This window comes from Syngnathus scovelli, chromosome 15 (assembly GCF_024217435.2).
Source record: "Syngnathus scovelli strain Florida chromosome 15, RoL_Ssco_1.2, whole genome shotgun sequence".
Lineage (NCBI taxonomy): Eukaryota > Metazoa > Chordata > Actinopteri > Syngnathiformes > Syngnathidae > Syngnathus > Syngnathus scovelli.
The window spans coordinates 3,147,965-3,160,644 of record NC_090861.1 but is presented as its reverse complement, the minus strand read 5'-3'; the positions used below and the strand labels follow the sequence as shown (position 1 = coordinate 3,160,644).

Here is a 12,680-nt window from a genome sequence, read left to right as displayed (position 1 = left end):
TGACATACATACCTTGTTCACTGGAGCAATCAAAGTCCTTTGTTACCAGGTGGAGTCGGACAGCGGCTGGATGATGACCAAGAGCTCCGTGTTCCACCTCCAGGGGACGGTGCTGTCTTTCTTCGTCAAAGCCACCGACTGCGGCTCGCCGGCCAAACACTCGCTGGTGTCGGCCTTCATCCACGTGGTGCCCCCCGCCGCCTTCATCCCGTCCTTCAGCCAGCCCCAGTACTCCTTCACCGTCCCCGAGGACACGCCGGCCGGCACGGCGCTGGGCTCTGTCTACATGGGCCCAGGCCAGAGCGCCACCTTCTCCGCCGTAGGTGGGGAGACGGCCGACAGCAACCGAGACGGCACCTTCCTGGTGGAGGCCGACACGGGGCTGGTTCGCCTGGTCAAGCCCATGGACTATGAGCGGGTGCCCGTCTACCGCTTCAAGGTGGCCGCCGCCACCCGCAGGGACCTCATCGAGGCCATCGTCAGCGTGGACGTGGAAGTCAAGGTCGGTGGTGAGAACGCTGGATAACGGATTTTTCATGTTGTAACAAAATGGAGGCATAGCAAAGTCACAACCAAAAGGATTACAACCGGGAAAAAAAGAAAACTTCTGTGTACCGCGGCAGGTAATGGACGTGAACGACAACGAGCCGACCTTCGAGACAGACACGTACGTGGCCACGGTGATGGAGGGCATGCCGGTCGGCACCAGGGTGGTCCAAGTGCGAGCACTGGACCCCGACTGGGGCTCCAACGGTCAGGTGGGTCACCGACGTGTGACGGCTGTAATAGATCAAATCCAGGTTGCACTTTATGCATGTCGACGTTCCCGCAGGTGACGTACAGCCTGGAAGAGATGTCGTCGGGCGTCAAGTCCGCCTTCTCCATCGACAGCAAGACGGGCTGGCTCACCACCGCCGCCGAGATGGACCACGAGATGCGCTCCAGCTACAGCTTCCGTGTGCTGGCGTCCGACCTGGGCGAGTCGCGCTCGCTGTGGTCCGGCGCCACCGTCACGGTGGCCGTGTCGGACGTCAACGACAACCCGCCGCGCTTCCAGCGGGAGCGGTACCGCGGTGCCGTCAAGGAAAGCGACCCGCCCGGCGAGGTGGTGGCCGTGCTCAAGACCAGCGACGATGACGGGACAGACCAGAACCGCATGGTCAGCTTTTACATCACAGGTGAGCTGCAAACTTTTCACACTTTGGTGAGATTCGTGACATAATCAAATGTTGCAAACAACATCAGCATTTTTCATATTAGGATGTTTTGCTTTACTACTTAAGTGTCTTCACGTATATCCAATTCATACAATTTCTATTTGCGTTGGGGTGAAAATCAATCATACACAAAGCTTTCAAGTGCTTCCATTCTTCTCATTTGTCCTCATTTGTAGCCGTCTAGCATTTTCTAGTTTGCTCATTAGACTTGCCGTTCATTTCTTGTATACCTGATTATTATGCCGTAGCGAGACGGATTCATTCGGATTAGGAGAAGTGAGTTTAAAACCCTTCCTGGGATCAAGACGATGTGGCCGCGGCAGTCTTGTGAGACTTGTTGTTATTCATGGCGGGACGTGTTTTGTATTCCGGATGAAGGGCGGCGTTGCGCCGCCTTGATATCCTGCCATTTAGCGTACTCGCTGGCCTAATGGAGGCGCTATAATCAAAGGTCACACACCCAAATGCCGTGTACGCCTTGTCTCCACGGTGACACAGTCTGGACCTTTTTGAATTCCGACGCCTAGTCTCTGATGTCTACAACAAAACTTAAGGTCAGAGCCCCGTACTCAAAAATCGTACGTTAGCTACGTTGAAGACGTTGCGTTATCGTTGCACATGGCCAAACCCAGAAAACAGGTGATTGGTCGTTACTGTGATTAATCCAAATGCTGTGTTTACTAGTCGGGCACATACAATATATGATCGTGAAGAAATGTTTTTACTGATTTCCCCTTTAAGACCTGACAAAAATGGTCAGTTGTTGTGTTGGTGTGTGCATCAGGCGGTAACGTGGGCGGCGTGTTCGGTCTGGCGCCGGTGCAAGGCGAGTGGAAGGTGTACGTGAGCGGGCTGCTGGATCGCGAGCGTCAGGACCGCTACCTGCTCAACGTGACGGCCAGCGACGGCCTCTACGTGGCCCGCGCCGCCGTGGAGGTCACCGTCATGGATGCCAACGACAACAGCCCCATCTGCAATCAGGTAGGTGAGGTGGCGCCAAAATGCCATCCCTTAACCGCTGTTCAATGTTCAATCTTTTCTTCCCTCGCACTGCATGATTGCGTTTGTGCTTCTCCAAACTGGGATAGAAAGACCTTGGCGGAGGTTGACGCTCCACTGAGCGCCATTCTAGTTTCCTATTCATTTGATATTTAATCAGTTCTCACCCCCAGGCATTTCCCCCATAATGCAAATCTTCCTCTGGGGCAATTTATGCTCCAAAAGACATTTGTTTATGTAAACAATGTGCCTCATTACAGACAGGGGATGTTTTGCTGCTCTGGCATTTGCTGTCTCTACTCCTTACTTACAATCTTGAGTGCTTTAATTTTCGTTGCAAACTTTGTCAACTCAGCCACTTGATATGTTTACAATGCATAAAAGGCCTGAGATTGAGTGTGTGTGTGTGTGTGTGTGTGTGTGGTGGTGGGGTGGGGCATTGCGGAGGCCATTTTGGGATGCGGTCGATGGAGAGCATTTAACCTTGTTGGGTTAGCTTCTGTCAGCTGGGATAATGGATGTGTGTGTGCGTGTGTGTGTGTGTGTGTGTGAACGGCAGGCAGTGTACAGCGCCTCGTTTCTGGAGGACGTGGCGGCCAACACAGGCGTGCTGACGGTGGGCGCGTCTGACATCGACTCGGGCTCCAGCGCCGAGATCCAGTACTCGCTCTTTGGCATTGGCGTGGAAGACTTCTACATGGACGCCAACACTGGTAGCTTTGTCTCCATAACAAATGTTCTGTTGGTTGTATCAAAAGTTTGAAACCATTTGTGGGTTAAGTAGTAGTAAGTTAAGTTAGGTGTACTCAAAATTGTTTGTGATGTTTTCAAACAAAGTTAGGTGAACTGATAGTTAAAAGTGTTCATCTTGAGTGTTTGCGTTTCAAGGCGAGCTTCGCACAGTGGCGCCCTTGGACCGCGAGAGCCGCCCCGCCTATAAGCTGATCGCCCAAGCCACGGACGGCGGCGGTCTCTTCTGCCGCTGCGACGTGTTGCTGAGGCTCCTGGATGTCAACGACAACGCGCCATCTTTTGCGACCTCGCGTTACGTGGCTAGCGTGTATGAGAATGCCGTGCCCAACACGCTACTCACGCGGCTGCAGGCCACCGACCCGGACCAAGGCCTCAACCGGACCATCGTCTACTCCCTAGTGGACTCTGCTGATGGCTTCTTCTCAATCGACCCGGTGTCCGGGGTAGTGGTCCTAGAGAAACCCCTGGACCGGGAGAGCCAAGACTCATACCGGCTGCGTGTTCGGGCCACAGACCAAGCTGGGCTGCAGGGGGCGCTCTTCTCACAGGTTGGTGACCTAAAAAAATACTATTCACTTGTGAGCTGCTCCATAAAACCATACCTTGGTACAATTTCAGATAATACAAGCCAGGGCTCTATTGTGTAGTGGTTAGTGCTCTGGACTCTCACCCCATCAACCCGAGTTCAAATCCCAGTGAGACTTAAAACATTTTATAATGGAAAAATTTGCAACACAGTTGCTCGTTAGCTGATCCATAAAAAAGGTTGGGGACCACTCAACTATACTGGTCACTTGAGCTGCTCTATAAAACCATACCTTGGTACAATTTCATGTGATACAAATCAGCGCTCAATAGAGTAGTGGTTAGTACTCTGGACTCTCACCCCAGTGAACTAAGTTCAAATCCCAGTGGGACTTTAAATCTTTTATCATAGAAAAATTTGCAACACAGTTGCTCGTGTGCTGATCCATAAAAAAGGTTGGGGACCACTCAACTATACTTGTGAGCTGCTCCATAAAACCATACCTTGGTACAATTTCATATCCTACAAGCCAGGTCTCCATAGTGTAGTGGTTAGTGCGCTGGACTCTCACCCCACTGACCCCGGTTCAAATCCCAGTCGCCCCTAAAATCTTTTATCTTTGAAAAATTTGCAACACAGTTGCTCGTGTGCTGATCCATAAAAAAGGTTGGGGACCACTGATCTATAGTCACTTAAGCTGCTCCATAAAACCATACCTTGGTACAATTACGTGTAATACAAGCCAGGGTTCAATAGTGTAGTGGTTAGTATTCTGGACTCTCACCCCAGTGACCCGAGTTCAAATCCCAGTGGGACCAAAAATCTTTTATCATGGAAAAACTTGCAACACAGTTACTCGTGTGCTGACCCAGAAAAAAGGTTGGGGACCACTGATCTATACTAGTCACTTGAGCTGCTCCATAAAACCATACCTTGGTACAATTTCATACACTACAAGCCAGGTCTCCATAGTGTAGTGGTTAGTGCTCTGGACTCTTACCCCACTGACCCGAGTTCAAATTCCACTGACCCCTGAAATATTTTATCATGGAAAAATTTGCAACACAGTTGCTCGTGTGCTGATCCATAAAACCATACACCTCCCTAAAGCTTAGGCCTAGGGTGAGGGCTCGGGCTGTAGTTAGGATTAGGGTTGGGCCGAGGGTTAGGTTTGATCCATAAAACCATACACCTCCCTAAAGCTTAGGTTGAGGGGTTGGGCCGAGGGTTAGGGTTGAGGTTAGGGTTGGGCCTAGGGTTAGGTTTGGAGCTAGGGTTAGGGTTGGACTAGGGTTAGGGTTGGCCCTAGGGTTAGGGTTGGGGTTAGATAGGGTTAGGGTTGAGCCTAGGGTTAGGGTTGGGCCTAGGATTAGGGTTGGGGTTAGTTAGGGTTAGGGTTGAGCCTAGGGTTGGGCCTAGGGTTAGGGTTGGGCCTAGGGTTGGGGTTAGGGTTGAACCTAGTGTAAGGGTTAGGGTTGGGCCTAGGGTTAGGGTTGGATCTCGGGTTAGGGTTGGATCTAGGGTTAGGGTTAGGGTTGGCCCTAGGGTTAGGGTTAGTTAGGGTTAGGGTTGTGCCTAGGGTTAGGGTTAGGGTTGAGCCTAGGGTTAGGGTTAGGGTTGGGCCTAGGGTTAGGGTTGGGACTAGGGTTAGGGTTAGAGTCAGAACTAGGGTTAGGCCTAGGGTTAGGGTTGGCCCTAGGGTTAGGGTTGGGATAAGTTAGGGTTAGGGTTGAGCCTAGGGTTAGGGTTACGGTTGGGCATAGGGTTAAGGTTGGGGTTAGGGTTGGGCCTAGGGTTGGGATTAGGGCTAGGGTTGAGGTTAGGGTTAGGGTTGAGCCTAGGGTTGGGGTTAGGGTTGAGGTTAGGGTTGAGCCAAGGGTTGGGGTTAGGGTTGAACCTAGGGTTAGGGTTGGGCCTAGAATTAGGGTTAGGGTTGGATCTAGGGTTAGGGTTGGCCCTAGGGTTAGGGTTGGGGTTAGTTAGGGTTAGGGTTGAGCCTAGGGTTAGGGTTAGGGTTGGGCCTAGGGTTAAGGTTGGGCCTAAGGTTGGGGTTAGGGTTGTGCCTAGGGTTAGGGTTGGGCCTAGGGTTAGGGTTGGGTCTAGAGTTAGGGTTAGGGTTGGGCCTAGGGTTAAGGTTGGGCCTATGGTTGGGGTTAGGGTTGTGCCTAGGGTTAGGGTTGGGCCTAGGGTTAGGGTTAGGTCTAGAGTTAGGGTTGGATCTAGGGTTAGAGTTGGAACTAGGGTTAGGCCTAGGGTTAGGGTTGGCTCTAGGGTTAGGGTTGGGGTTAGTTAGGGTTAGGGTTGGGCCTAGGGTTAGGGTTGGGCCTAGGGTTGGGTTTAGGGTTGGGGTTAGGGTTGGGATTAGGGTTAGGGTTAGGGTTGAGGTTAGAGTTGAGCCTAGGGTTGAGGTTAGGGCTAGGGTTGGATCTAGGGTTAGGGTTGGCCCTAGGGTTAGGGTTGGGGTTAGTTAGGGTTAGGGTTGAGCCTAGGGTTGGGCTTAGGGTTGAGGTTAGGGTTAGGGTTGAGCCTAGTGTTGGGGTTAAGGTTGAGGTTAGGGTTAGGGTTGAGCCAAGAGTTGGGGTTAGGGTTGAACCTAGGGTTGGGCCTAGAATTAGGGTTGGGCCTAGGGTTAGGGTTGGATCTCGGGTTAGGGTTAGGGTTGGCCCTAGGGTTAGGGTTAGGCCTATGGTTGGGGTTAGGGTTGTGCCTAGGGTTAGGGTTGGGCCTAGGGTTAGGGTTGGATCTAGGGTTAGGGTTAGAGTTGGAACTAGGGTTAGGCCTAGGGTTAGGGTTGGCTCTAGGGTTAGGGTTGGGGTTAGTTAGGGTTGGGGTTAGGGTTGGGCCTAGGGTTAGGGTTGGGTTTAGGGTTAGGGTTGGGGTTAGGGTTGTGATTAGGGTTAGGGTTGAGGTTAGGGTTGAGCCTAGGGTTGGGGTTAGGGTTGAGGTTAGGGTTGAGGTTAGGGTTGAGCCTAAGGTTGGGGTTAGGGTTGAGATTAGGGTTAGGGTTGGACCTAGGGTTAGGGTTAGGGTTGGCCCTAGGGTTAGGGTTGGGGTTAGTTAGGGTTAGGGTTGAGCCTAGGGTTAGGGTTAGGGTTGAGGTTAGGGTTAGGGTTGAGCCTAGGGTTGGGGTTAAGGTTGAGGTTAGGGTTAGGGTTGAGCCAAGAGTTGGGGTTAGGGTTGAACCTAGGGTTGGGCCTAGAATTAGGGTTAGGGTTGGGCCTAGGGTTAGGGTTGGATCTAGGGTTAGGGTTGGCCCTAGGGTTAGGGTTAGGCCTATGGTTGGGGTTAGGGTTGTGCCTAGGGTTAGGGTTGGGCCTAGGGTTAGGGTTAGGGTTGGGCCTAGGGTTAGGGTTGGATCTAGGGTTAGGGTTAGAGTTGGAACTAGGGTTAGGCCTAGGGTTAGGGTTGGCTCTAGGGTTAGGGTTGGGGTTAGTTAGGGTTAGGGTTGGGGTTAGGGTTGGGCCTAGGGTTAGGGTTGGGTTTAGGGTTAGGGTTGGGGTTAGGGTTGTGATTAGGGTTAGGGTTGAGGTTAGGGTTGAGCCTAAGGTTGGGGTTAGGGTTGAGATTAGGGTTAGGGTTGGATCTAGGGTTAGGGTTAGGGTTGGGCCTAGGGTTAGGGTTGGATCTAGGGTTAGGGTTAGAGTTGGAACTAGGGTTAGGCCTAGGGTTAGGGTTGGCTCTAGGGTTAGGGTTGGGGTTAGTTAGGGTTAGGGTTGGGGTTAGGGTTGAGCCTAGGATTAGGGTTGGGTTTAGGGTTAGGGTTGGGGTTAGGGTTGTGATTAGGGTTAGGGTTGAGGTTAGGGTTGAGCCTAGGGTTGGGGTTAGGGTTGAGGTTAGGGTTGAGGTTAGGGTTGAGCCTAAGGTTGGGGTTAGGGTTGAGATTAGGGTTAGGGTTGGGTCTAGAGTTAGGGTTAGGGTTGGGCCTAGGGTTAAGGTTGGGCCTATGGTTGGGGTTAGGGTTGTGCCTAGGGTTAGGGTTGGGCCTAGGGTTAGGGTTAGGTCTAGAGTTAGGGTTGGATCTAGGGTTAGGGTTAGAGTTGGCACTAGGGTTAGGCCTAGGGTTAGGGTTGGCTCTAGGGTTAGGGTTGGGGTTAGTTAGGGTTAGGGTTGGGCCTAGGGTTGGGCTTAGGGTTGAGGTTAGGGTTAGGGTTGAGCCTAGGGTTGGGGTTAGGGTTGAGATTAGGGTTAGGGTTGGATCTAGGGTTAGGGTTAGGGTTGGCCCTAGGGTTAGGGTTGGGGTTAGTTAGGGTTAGGGTTGAGCCTAGGGTTAGGGTTAGGGTTGAGCTTAGGGTTAGGGTTGAGCCTAGGGTTGGGGTTAAGGTTGAGGTTAGTGTTAGGGTTGAGCCAAGAGTTGGGGTCAGGGTTGAACCTAGGGTTGGGCCTAGAATTAGGGTTAGGGTTGGGTTTAGGGTTGGGGTTAGGGTTGAGGTTAGAGTTGAGCCTAGGGTTGGGGTTAGGGTTGAGGTTAGGGTTAGGGTTGGAACTAGGGTTAGGGTTAGGGTTGGCCCTAGGGTTAGGGTTGGGGTTAGTTAGGGTTAGGGTTGAGCCTAGGGTTGGGCTTAGGGTTGAGGTTAGGGTTAGGGTTGAGCCTAGGGTTGGGGTTAGGGTTGAGATTAGGGTTAGGGTTGGATCTAGGGTTAGGGTTAGGGTTGGCCCTAGGGTTAGGGTTGGGGTTAGTTAGGGTTAGGGTTGAGCCTAGGGTTGGGGTTAAGGTTGAGGTTAGGGTTAGGGTTGAGCCAAGAGTTGGGGTCAGGGTTGAACCTAGGGTTGGGCCTAGAATTAGGGTTAGGGTTGGGCCTAGGGTTAGGGTTGGATCTAGGGTTAGGGTTGGCCCTAGGGTTAGGGTTAGGCCTATGGTTGGGGTTAGGGTTGTGCCTAGGGTTAGGGTTGGGCCTAGGGTTAGGGTTAGGGTTGGGCCTAGGGTTAGGGTTGGATCTAGGGTTAGGGTTAGAGTTGGAACTAGGGTTAGGCCTAGGGTTAGGGTTGGCTCTAGGGTTAGGGTTGGGTTTAGGGTTAGGGTTGGGTTAGGGTTGTGATTAGGGTTAGGGTTGAGGTTAGGGTTGAGCCTAGGGTTGGGGTTAGGGTTGAGGTTAGGGTTGAGCCTAAGGTTGGGGTTAGGGTTGAGATTAGGGTTAGGGTTGGATCTAGGGTTAGGGTTAGGGTTGGCCCTAGGGTTAGGGTTGGGGTTAGTTAGGGTTAGGGTTGAGCCTAGGGTTAGGGTTGGGCCTAGGGTTAGGGTTGGGCCTAGGGTTGGGGTTAGGGTTGTGCCTAGGGTTAGGGTTGGGCCTAGGGTTAGGGTTGGGATTAGGGTTAGGGTTGAGGTTAGGGTTGAGCCTAGGGTTGGGGTTAGGGTTGGGGTTAGGGTTGAGGTTAGGGTTGGATCTAGGGTTAGGGTTAGGGTTGGCCCTAGGGTTAGGGTTGGGGTTAGTTAGGGTTAGGGTTGAGCCTAGGGTTGGGGTTAGGGTTGTGACTAGGGTTAGGGTTGGGCCTAGGGTTAGGGTTGGCCCTAGGGTTAGGGTTGGGGTTAGTTAGGGTTGAGCCTAGGGTTGGGGTTAGGGTTGTGACTAGGGTTAGGGTTGAGGTTAGGGTTGAGCCTAGGGTTGGGGTTAGGGTTGAGGTTAGGGTTGAGCCTAAGGTTGGGGTTAGGGTTGAGATTAGGGTTAGGGTAGGATCTAGGGTTAGGGTTGGCCCTAGGGTTGGGGTTAGGGTTGGGCCTAGGATTAGGGTTGGGTTTAGGGTTAGGGTTGGGGTTAGGGTTGTGATTAGGGTTAGGGTTGAGGTTAGGGTTGAGCCTAAGGTTGGGGTTAGGGTTGAGATTAGGGTTAGGGTTGGATCTAGGGTTAGGGTTAGGGTTGGCCCTAGGGTTAGGGTTGGGGTTAGTTAGGGTTAGGGTTGAGCCTAGGGTTAGGGTTGGGCCTAGGGTTAGGGTTGGGCCTAGGGTTGGGGTTAGGGTTGGGCCTAGGGTTAGGGTTGGGCCTAGGATTAGGGTTGAGCCTAGGGTTAGGGTTGGATCTAGGGTTAGGGTTGGATCTAGGGTTAGGGTTGGATCTAGGGTTAGGATTGGGGTTAGGGTTGAGGTCAGCGTTAGGGTTAGAGTTGAGCCTAGGGTTAGGGTTGGGGTAGATCCAACCCTAACCCCAACCCTAGGCTCAACCTTAACCCTAACTAACCCCAACCCTAACCCTAGGGCCAACCCTAACCCTAACCCTAGATCCAACCCTAACCCTAATCTCAACCCTAACCCCAACCTTAGGCTCAACCCTAACCTCAACCCTAACCTCAACCCTAACCCCAACCCTAGGCTCAACCCTAACCTCAACCCTAACCCTAATCACAACCCTAACCCCAACCCTAACCCTAGGCCCAACCCTAACCCCAACCCTAACCCTAACTAACCCCAACCCTAACCCTAGAGCCAACCCTAACCCTAGGCCTAACCCTAGTTCCAACTCTAACCCTAGATCCAACCCTAACCCTAGGGCCAACCCTAACCCTAAACCTAGATCCAACCCTAACCCTTGGCCCAACCCTAACCCTAATTCCAGGCCCAACTAGGTTCAACCCTAACCCCAACTCTTGGCTCAACCCTAACCCTAACCTCAACCTTAACCCCAACCCTAGGCTCAACCCTAACCCTAACCTCAACCCTAACCCCAACCCTAGGCTCAACCCTAACCCTAACTAACCCCAACCCTAACCCTAGGGCCAACCCTAACCCTAGATCCAACCCTAACCCTAATCTCAACCCTAACCCCAACCTTAGGCTCAACCCTAACCTCAACCCTAACCTCAACCCTAACCCCAACCCTAGGCTCAACCCTAACCTCAACCCTAACCCTAATCACAACCCTAACCCCAACCCTAACCCTAAACCCAACCCTAATCCTAGGCCCAACCCTAACCCCAACCCTAACCCTAACTAACCCCAACCCTAACCCTAGAGCCAACCCTAACCCTAGGCCTAACCCTAGTTCCAACTCTAACCCTAACCCTAGTTCCAACCCTAACCCTAGGCTCAACCCTAACCTCAACCCTAACCTCAACCCTAACCCCAACCCTAGGCTCAACCCTAACCTCAACCCTAACCCTAATCACAACCCTAACCCCAACCCTAGGCTCAACCCTAACCCTAACCTCAACCCTAAGACCAATCCTAGGCTCAACCCTAACCCTAACTAACCCCAACCCTAACCCTAGGGCCAACCCTAACCCTAACCCTAGATCCAACCCTAACCCTAACCTCAACCCTAACCCCAACCCTAGGCTCAACTCTAACCTCAACCCTAACCCCAACCCTAACCCTAATTCTAGGCCCAACCCTAGGTTCAACCCTGACCCCAACTCTTGGCTCAACCCTAACCTCAACCTTAACCCCAACCCTAGGCTCAACCCTAACCCTAAGCTCAACCCTAACCCTAACCCTAGGCTCAACCCTAACCCTAACTAACCCCAACCCTAACCCTAGGGCCAACCCTAACCCTAACCCTAGATCCAACCCTAACCCTAATCTCAACCCTAACCCCAACCCTAGGCTCAACCCTAACCCTAACCTCAACCCTAAGCCCAACCCTAGGCCCAACCCTAACCCTAACTAACCCCAACCCTAACCCTAGAGCCAACCCTAACCCTAGGCCTAACCCTAGTGCCAACTCTAACCCTAACCCTAGATCCAACCCTAACTCTAGACCTAACCCTAACCCTAGGCCCAACCCTAACCCTAGGCACAACCCTAACCCCAACCATAGGCCCAACCTTAACCCTAGGCCCAACCCTAACCCTAACTCTAGACCCAACCCTAACCCTAATCTCAACCCTAACCCCAACCTTAGGCTCAACCCTAACCTCAACCCTAACCTCAACCCTAACCCCAACCCTAGGCTCAACCCTAACCTCAACCCTAACCCTAATCACAACCCCAACCCTAACCCTAAACCCAACCCTAATCCTAGGCCCAACCCTAACCCCAACCCTAACCCTAACTAACCCCAACCCTAACCCTAGAGCCAACCCTAACCCTAGGCCTAACCCTAGTTCCAACTCTAACCCTAACCCTAGATCCAACCCTAACCCTAGGCCCAACCCTAACCCTAACCCTAGATCCAACCCTAACCCTAATCTCAACCCTAACCCCAACCTTAGGCTCAACCCTAACCTCAACCCTAACCCTAATCACAACCCTAACCCCAACCCTAAACCCAACCCTAACCCTAGGCCCAACCCTAACCCCAACCCTAACCCTAACTAACCCCAACCCTAACCCTAGAGCCAACCCTAACCCTAGGCCTAACCCTAGTTCCAACTCTAACCCTAACCCTAGATCCAACCCTAACCCTAGGCCCAACCCTAACCCTAACCTTAACCCTAGGCCCAACCCTAACCCTAGGCACAACCCTAACCCCAACCATAGGCCTAACCCTAACCCTAGGGCCAACCCTAACCCTAGATCCAACCCTAACCCTAGGCCCAACCCTAACCCTAATTCTAGGCCCAACCCTAGGTTCAACCCTAACCCCAACTCTTGGCTCAACCCTAACCCTAACCTCAACCTTAACCCCAACCCTAGGCTCAACCCTAACCCTAACCTCAACCCTAACCCTAGGCTCAACCCTAACCCTAACTAACCCCAACCCTAACCCTAGGGCCAACCCTAACCCTAACCCTAGGTCCAACCCTAACCCTAATCTCAACCCTAACCCCAACCTTAGGCTCAACCCTAACCTCAACCCTAACCTCAACCCTAACCCCAACCCTAGGCTCAACCCTAACCTCAACCCTAACCCTAATCACAACCCTAACCCCAACCCTAACCCTAAACCCAACCCTAACCCTAGGCCCAACCCTAACCCCAACCCTAACTAACCCCAACCCTAACCCTAGAGCCAACCCTAACCCTAGGCCTAACCCTAGTTCCAACTCTAACCCTAACCCTAGATCCAACCCTAACCCTAGGCCCAACCCTAACCCTAGGCACAACCCTAACCCCAACCATAGGCCTAACCCTAACCCTAGGGCCAACCCTAACCCTAGATCCAACCCTAACCCTAGGCCCAACCCCAACCCTAATTCTAGGCCCAACCCTAGGTTCAACCCTAACCCCAACTCTTGGCTCAACCCTAACCCTAACCTCAACCTTAACCCCAACCCTAGGCTCAACCCTAACCCTAACCTCAACCCTAAGCCCAACA

The 12,680-nt window shown here is 52.6% G+C and overlaps 1 protein-coding gene across 3 annotated transcripts in view; it reads left to right on the top strand.

The window, feature by feature from the left end:
• Window positions 1-12,680, top strand: part of LOC125982264 (protocadherin Fat 3) — a 47,919-nt gene that overhangs the window by 22,578 nt on the left and 12,661 nt on the right. For 2 of the 3 annotated variants that reach the window (XR_007486316.2, XM_049742660.2), the window contains exons 28-33: window positions 50-502; window positions 624-758; window positions 833-1,178; window positions 2,002-2,198; window positions 2,776-2,929; window positions 3,105-3,517. Coding sequence is in view for 2 of the 3 variants with exons in the window: in XM_049742660.2 (XP_049598617.1) it covers window positions 50-502; window positions 624-758; window positions 833-1,178; window positions 2,002-2,198; window positions 2,776-2,929; window positions 3,105-3,517 (1,698 nt within the window). In the remaining variant the exon portion in view is untranslated. Of the gene's footprint in view, window positions 1-49; window positions 510-623; window positions 759-832; window positions 1,179-2,001; window positions 2,199-2,775; window positions 2,930-3,104; window positions 3,518-12,680 lie in introns of those variants that run through there. The other variant, XM_049742662.2, reaches the window with a different exon arrangement.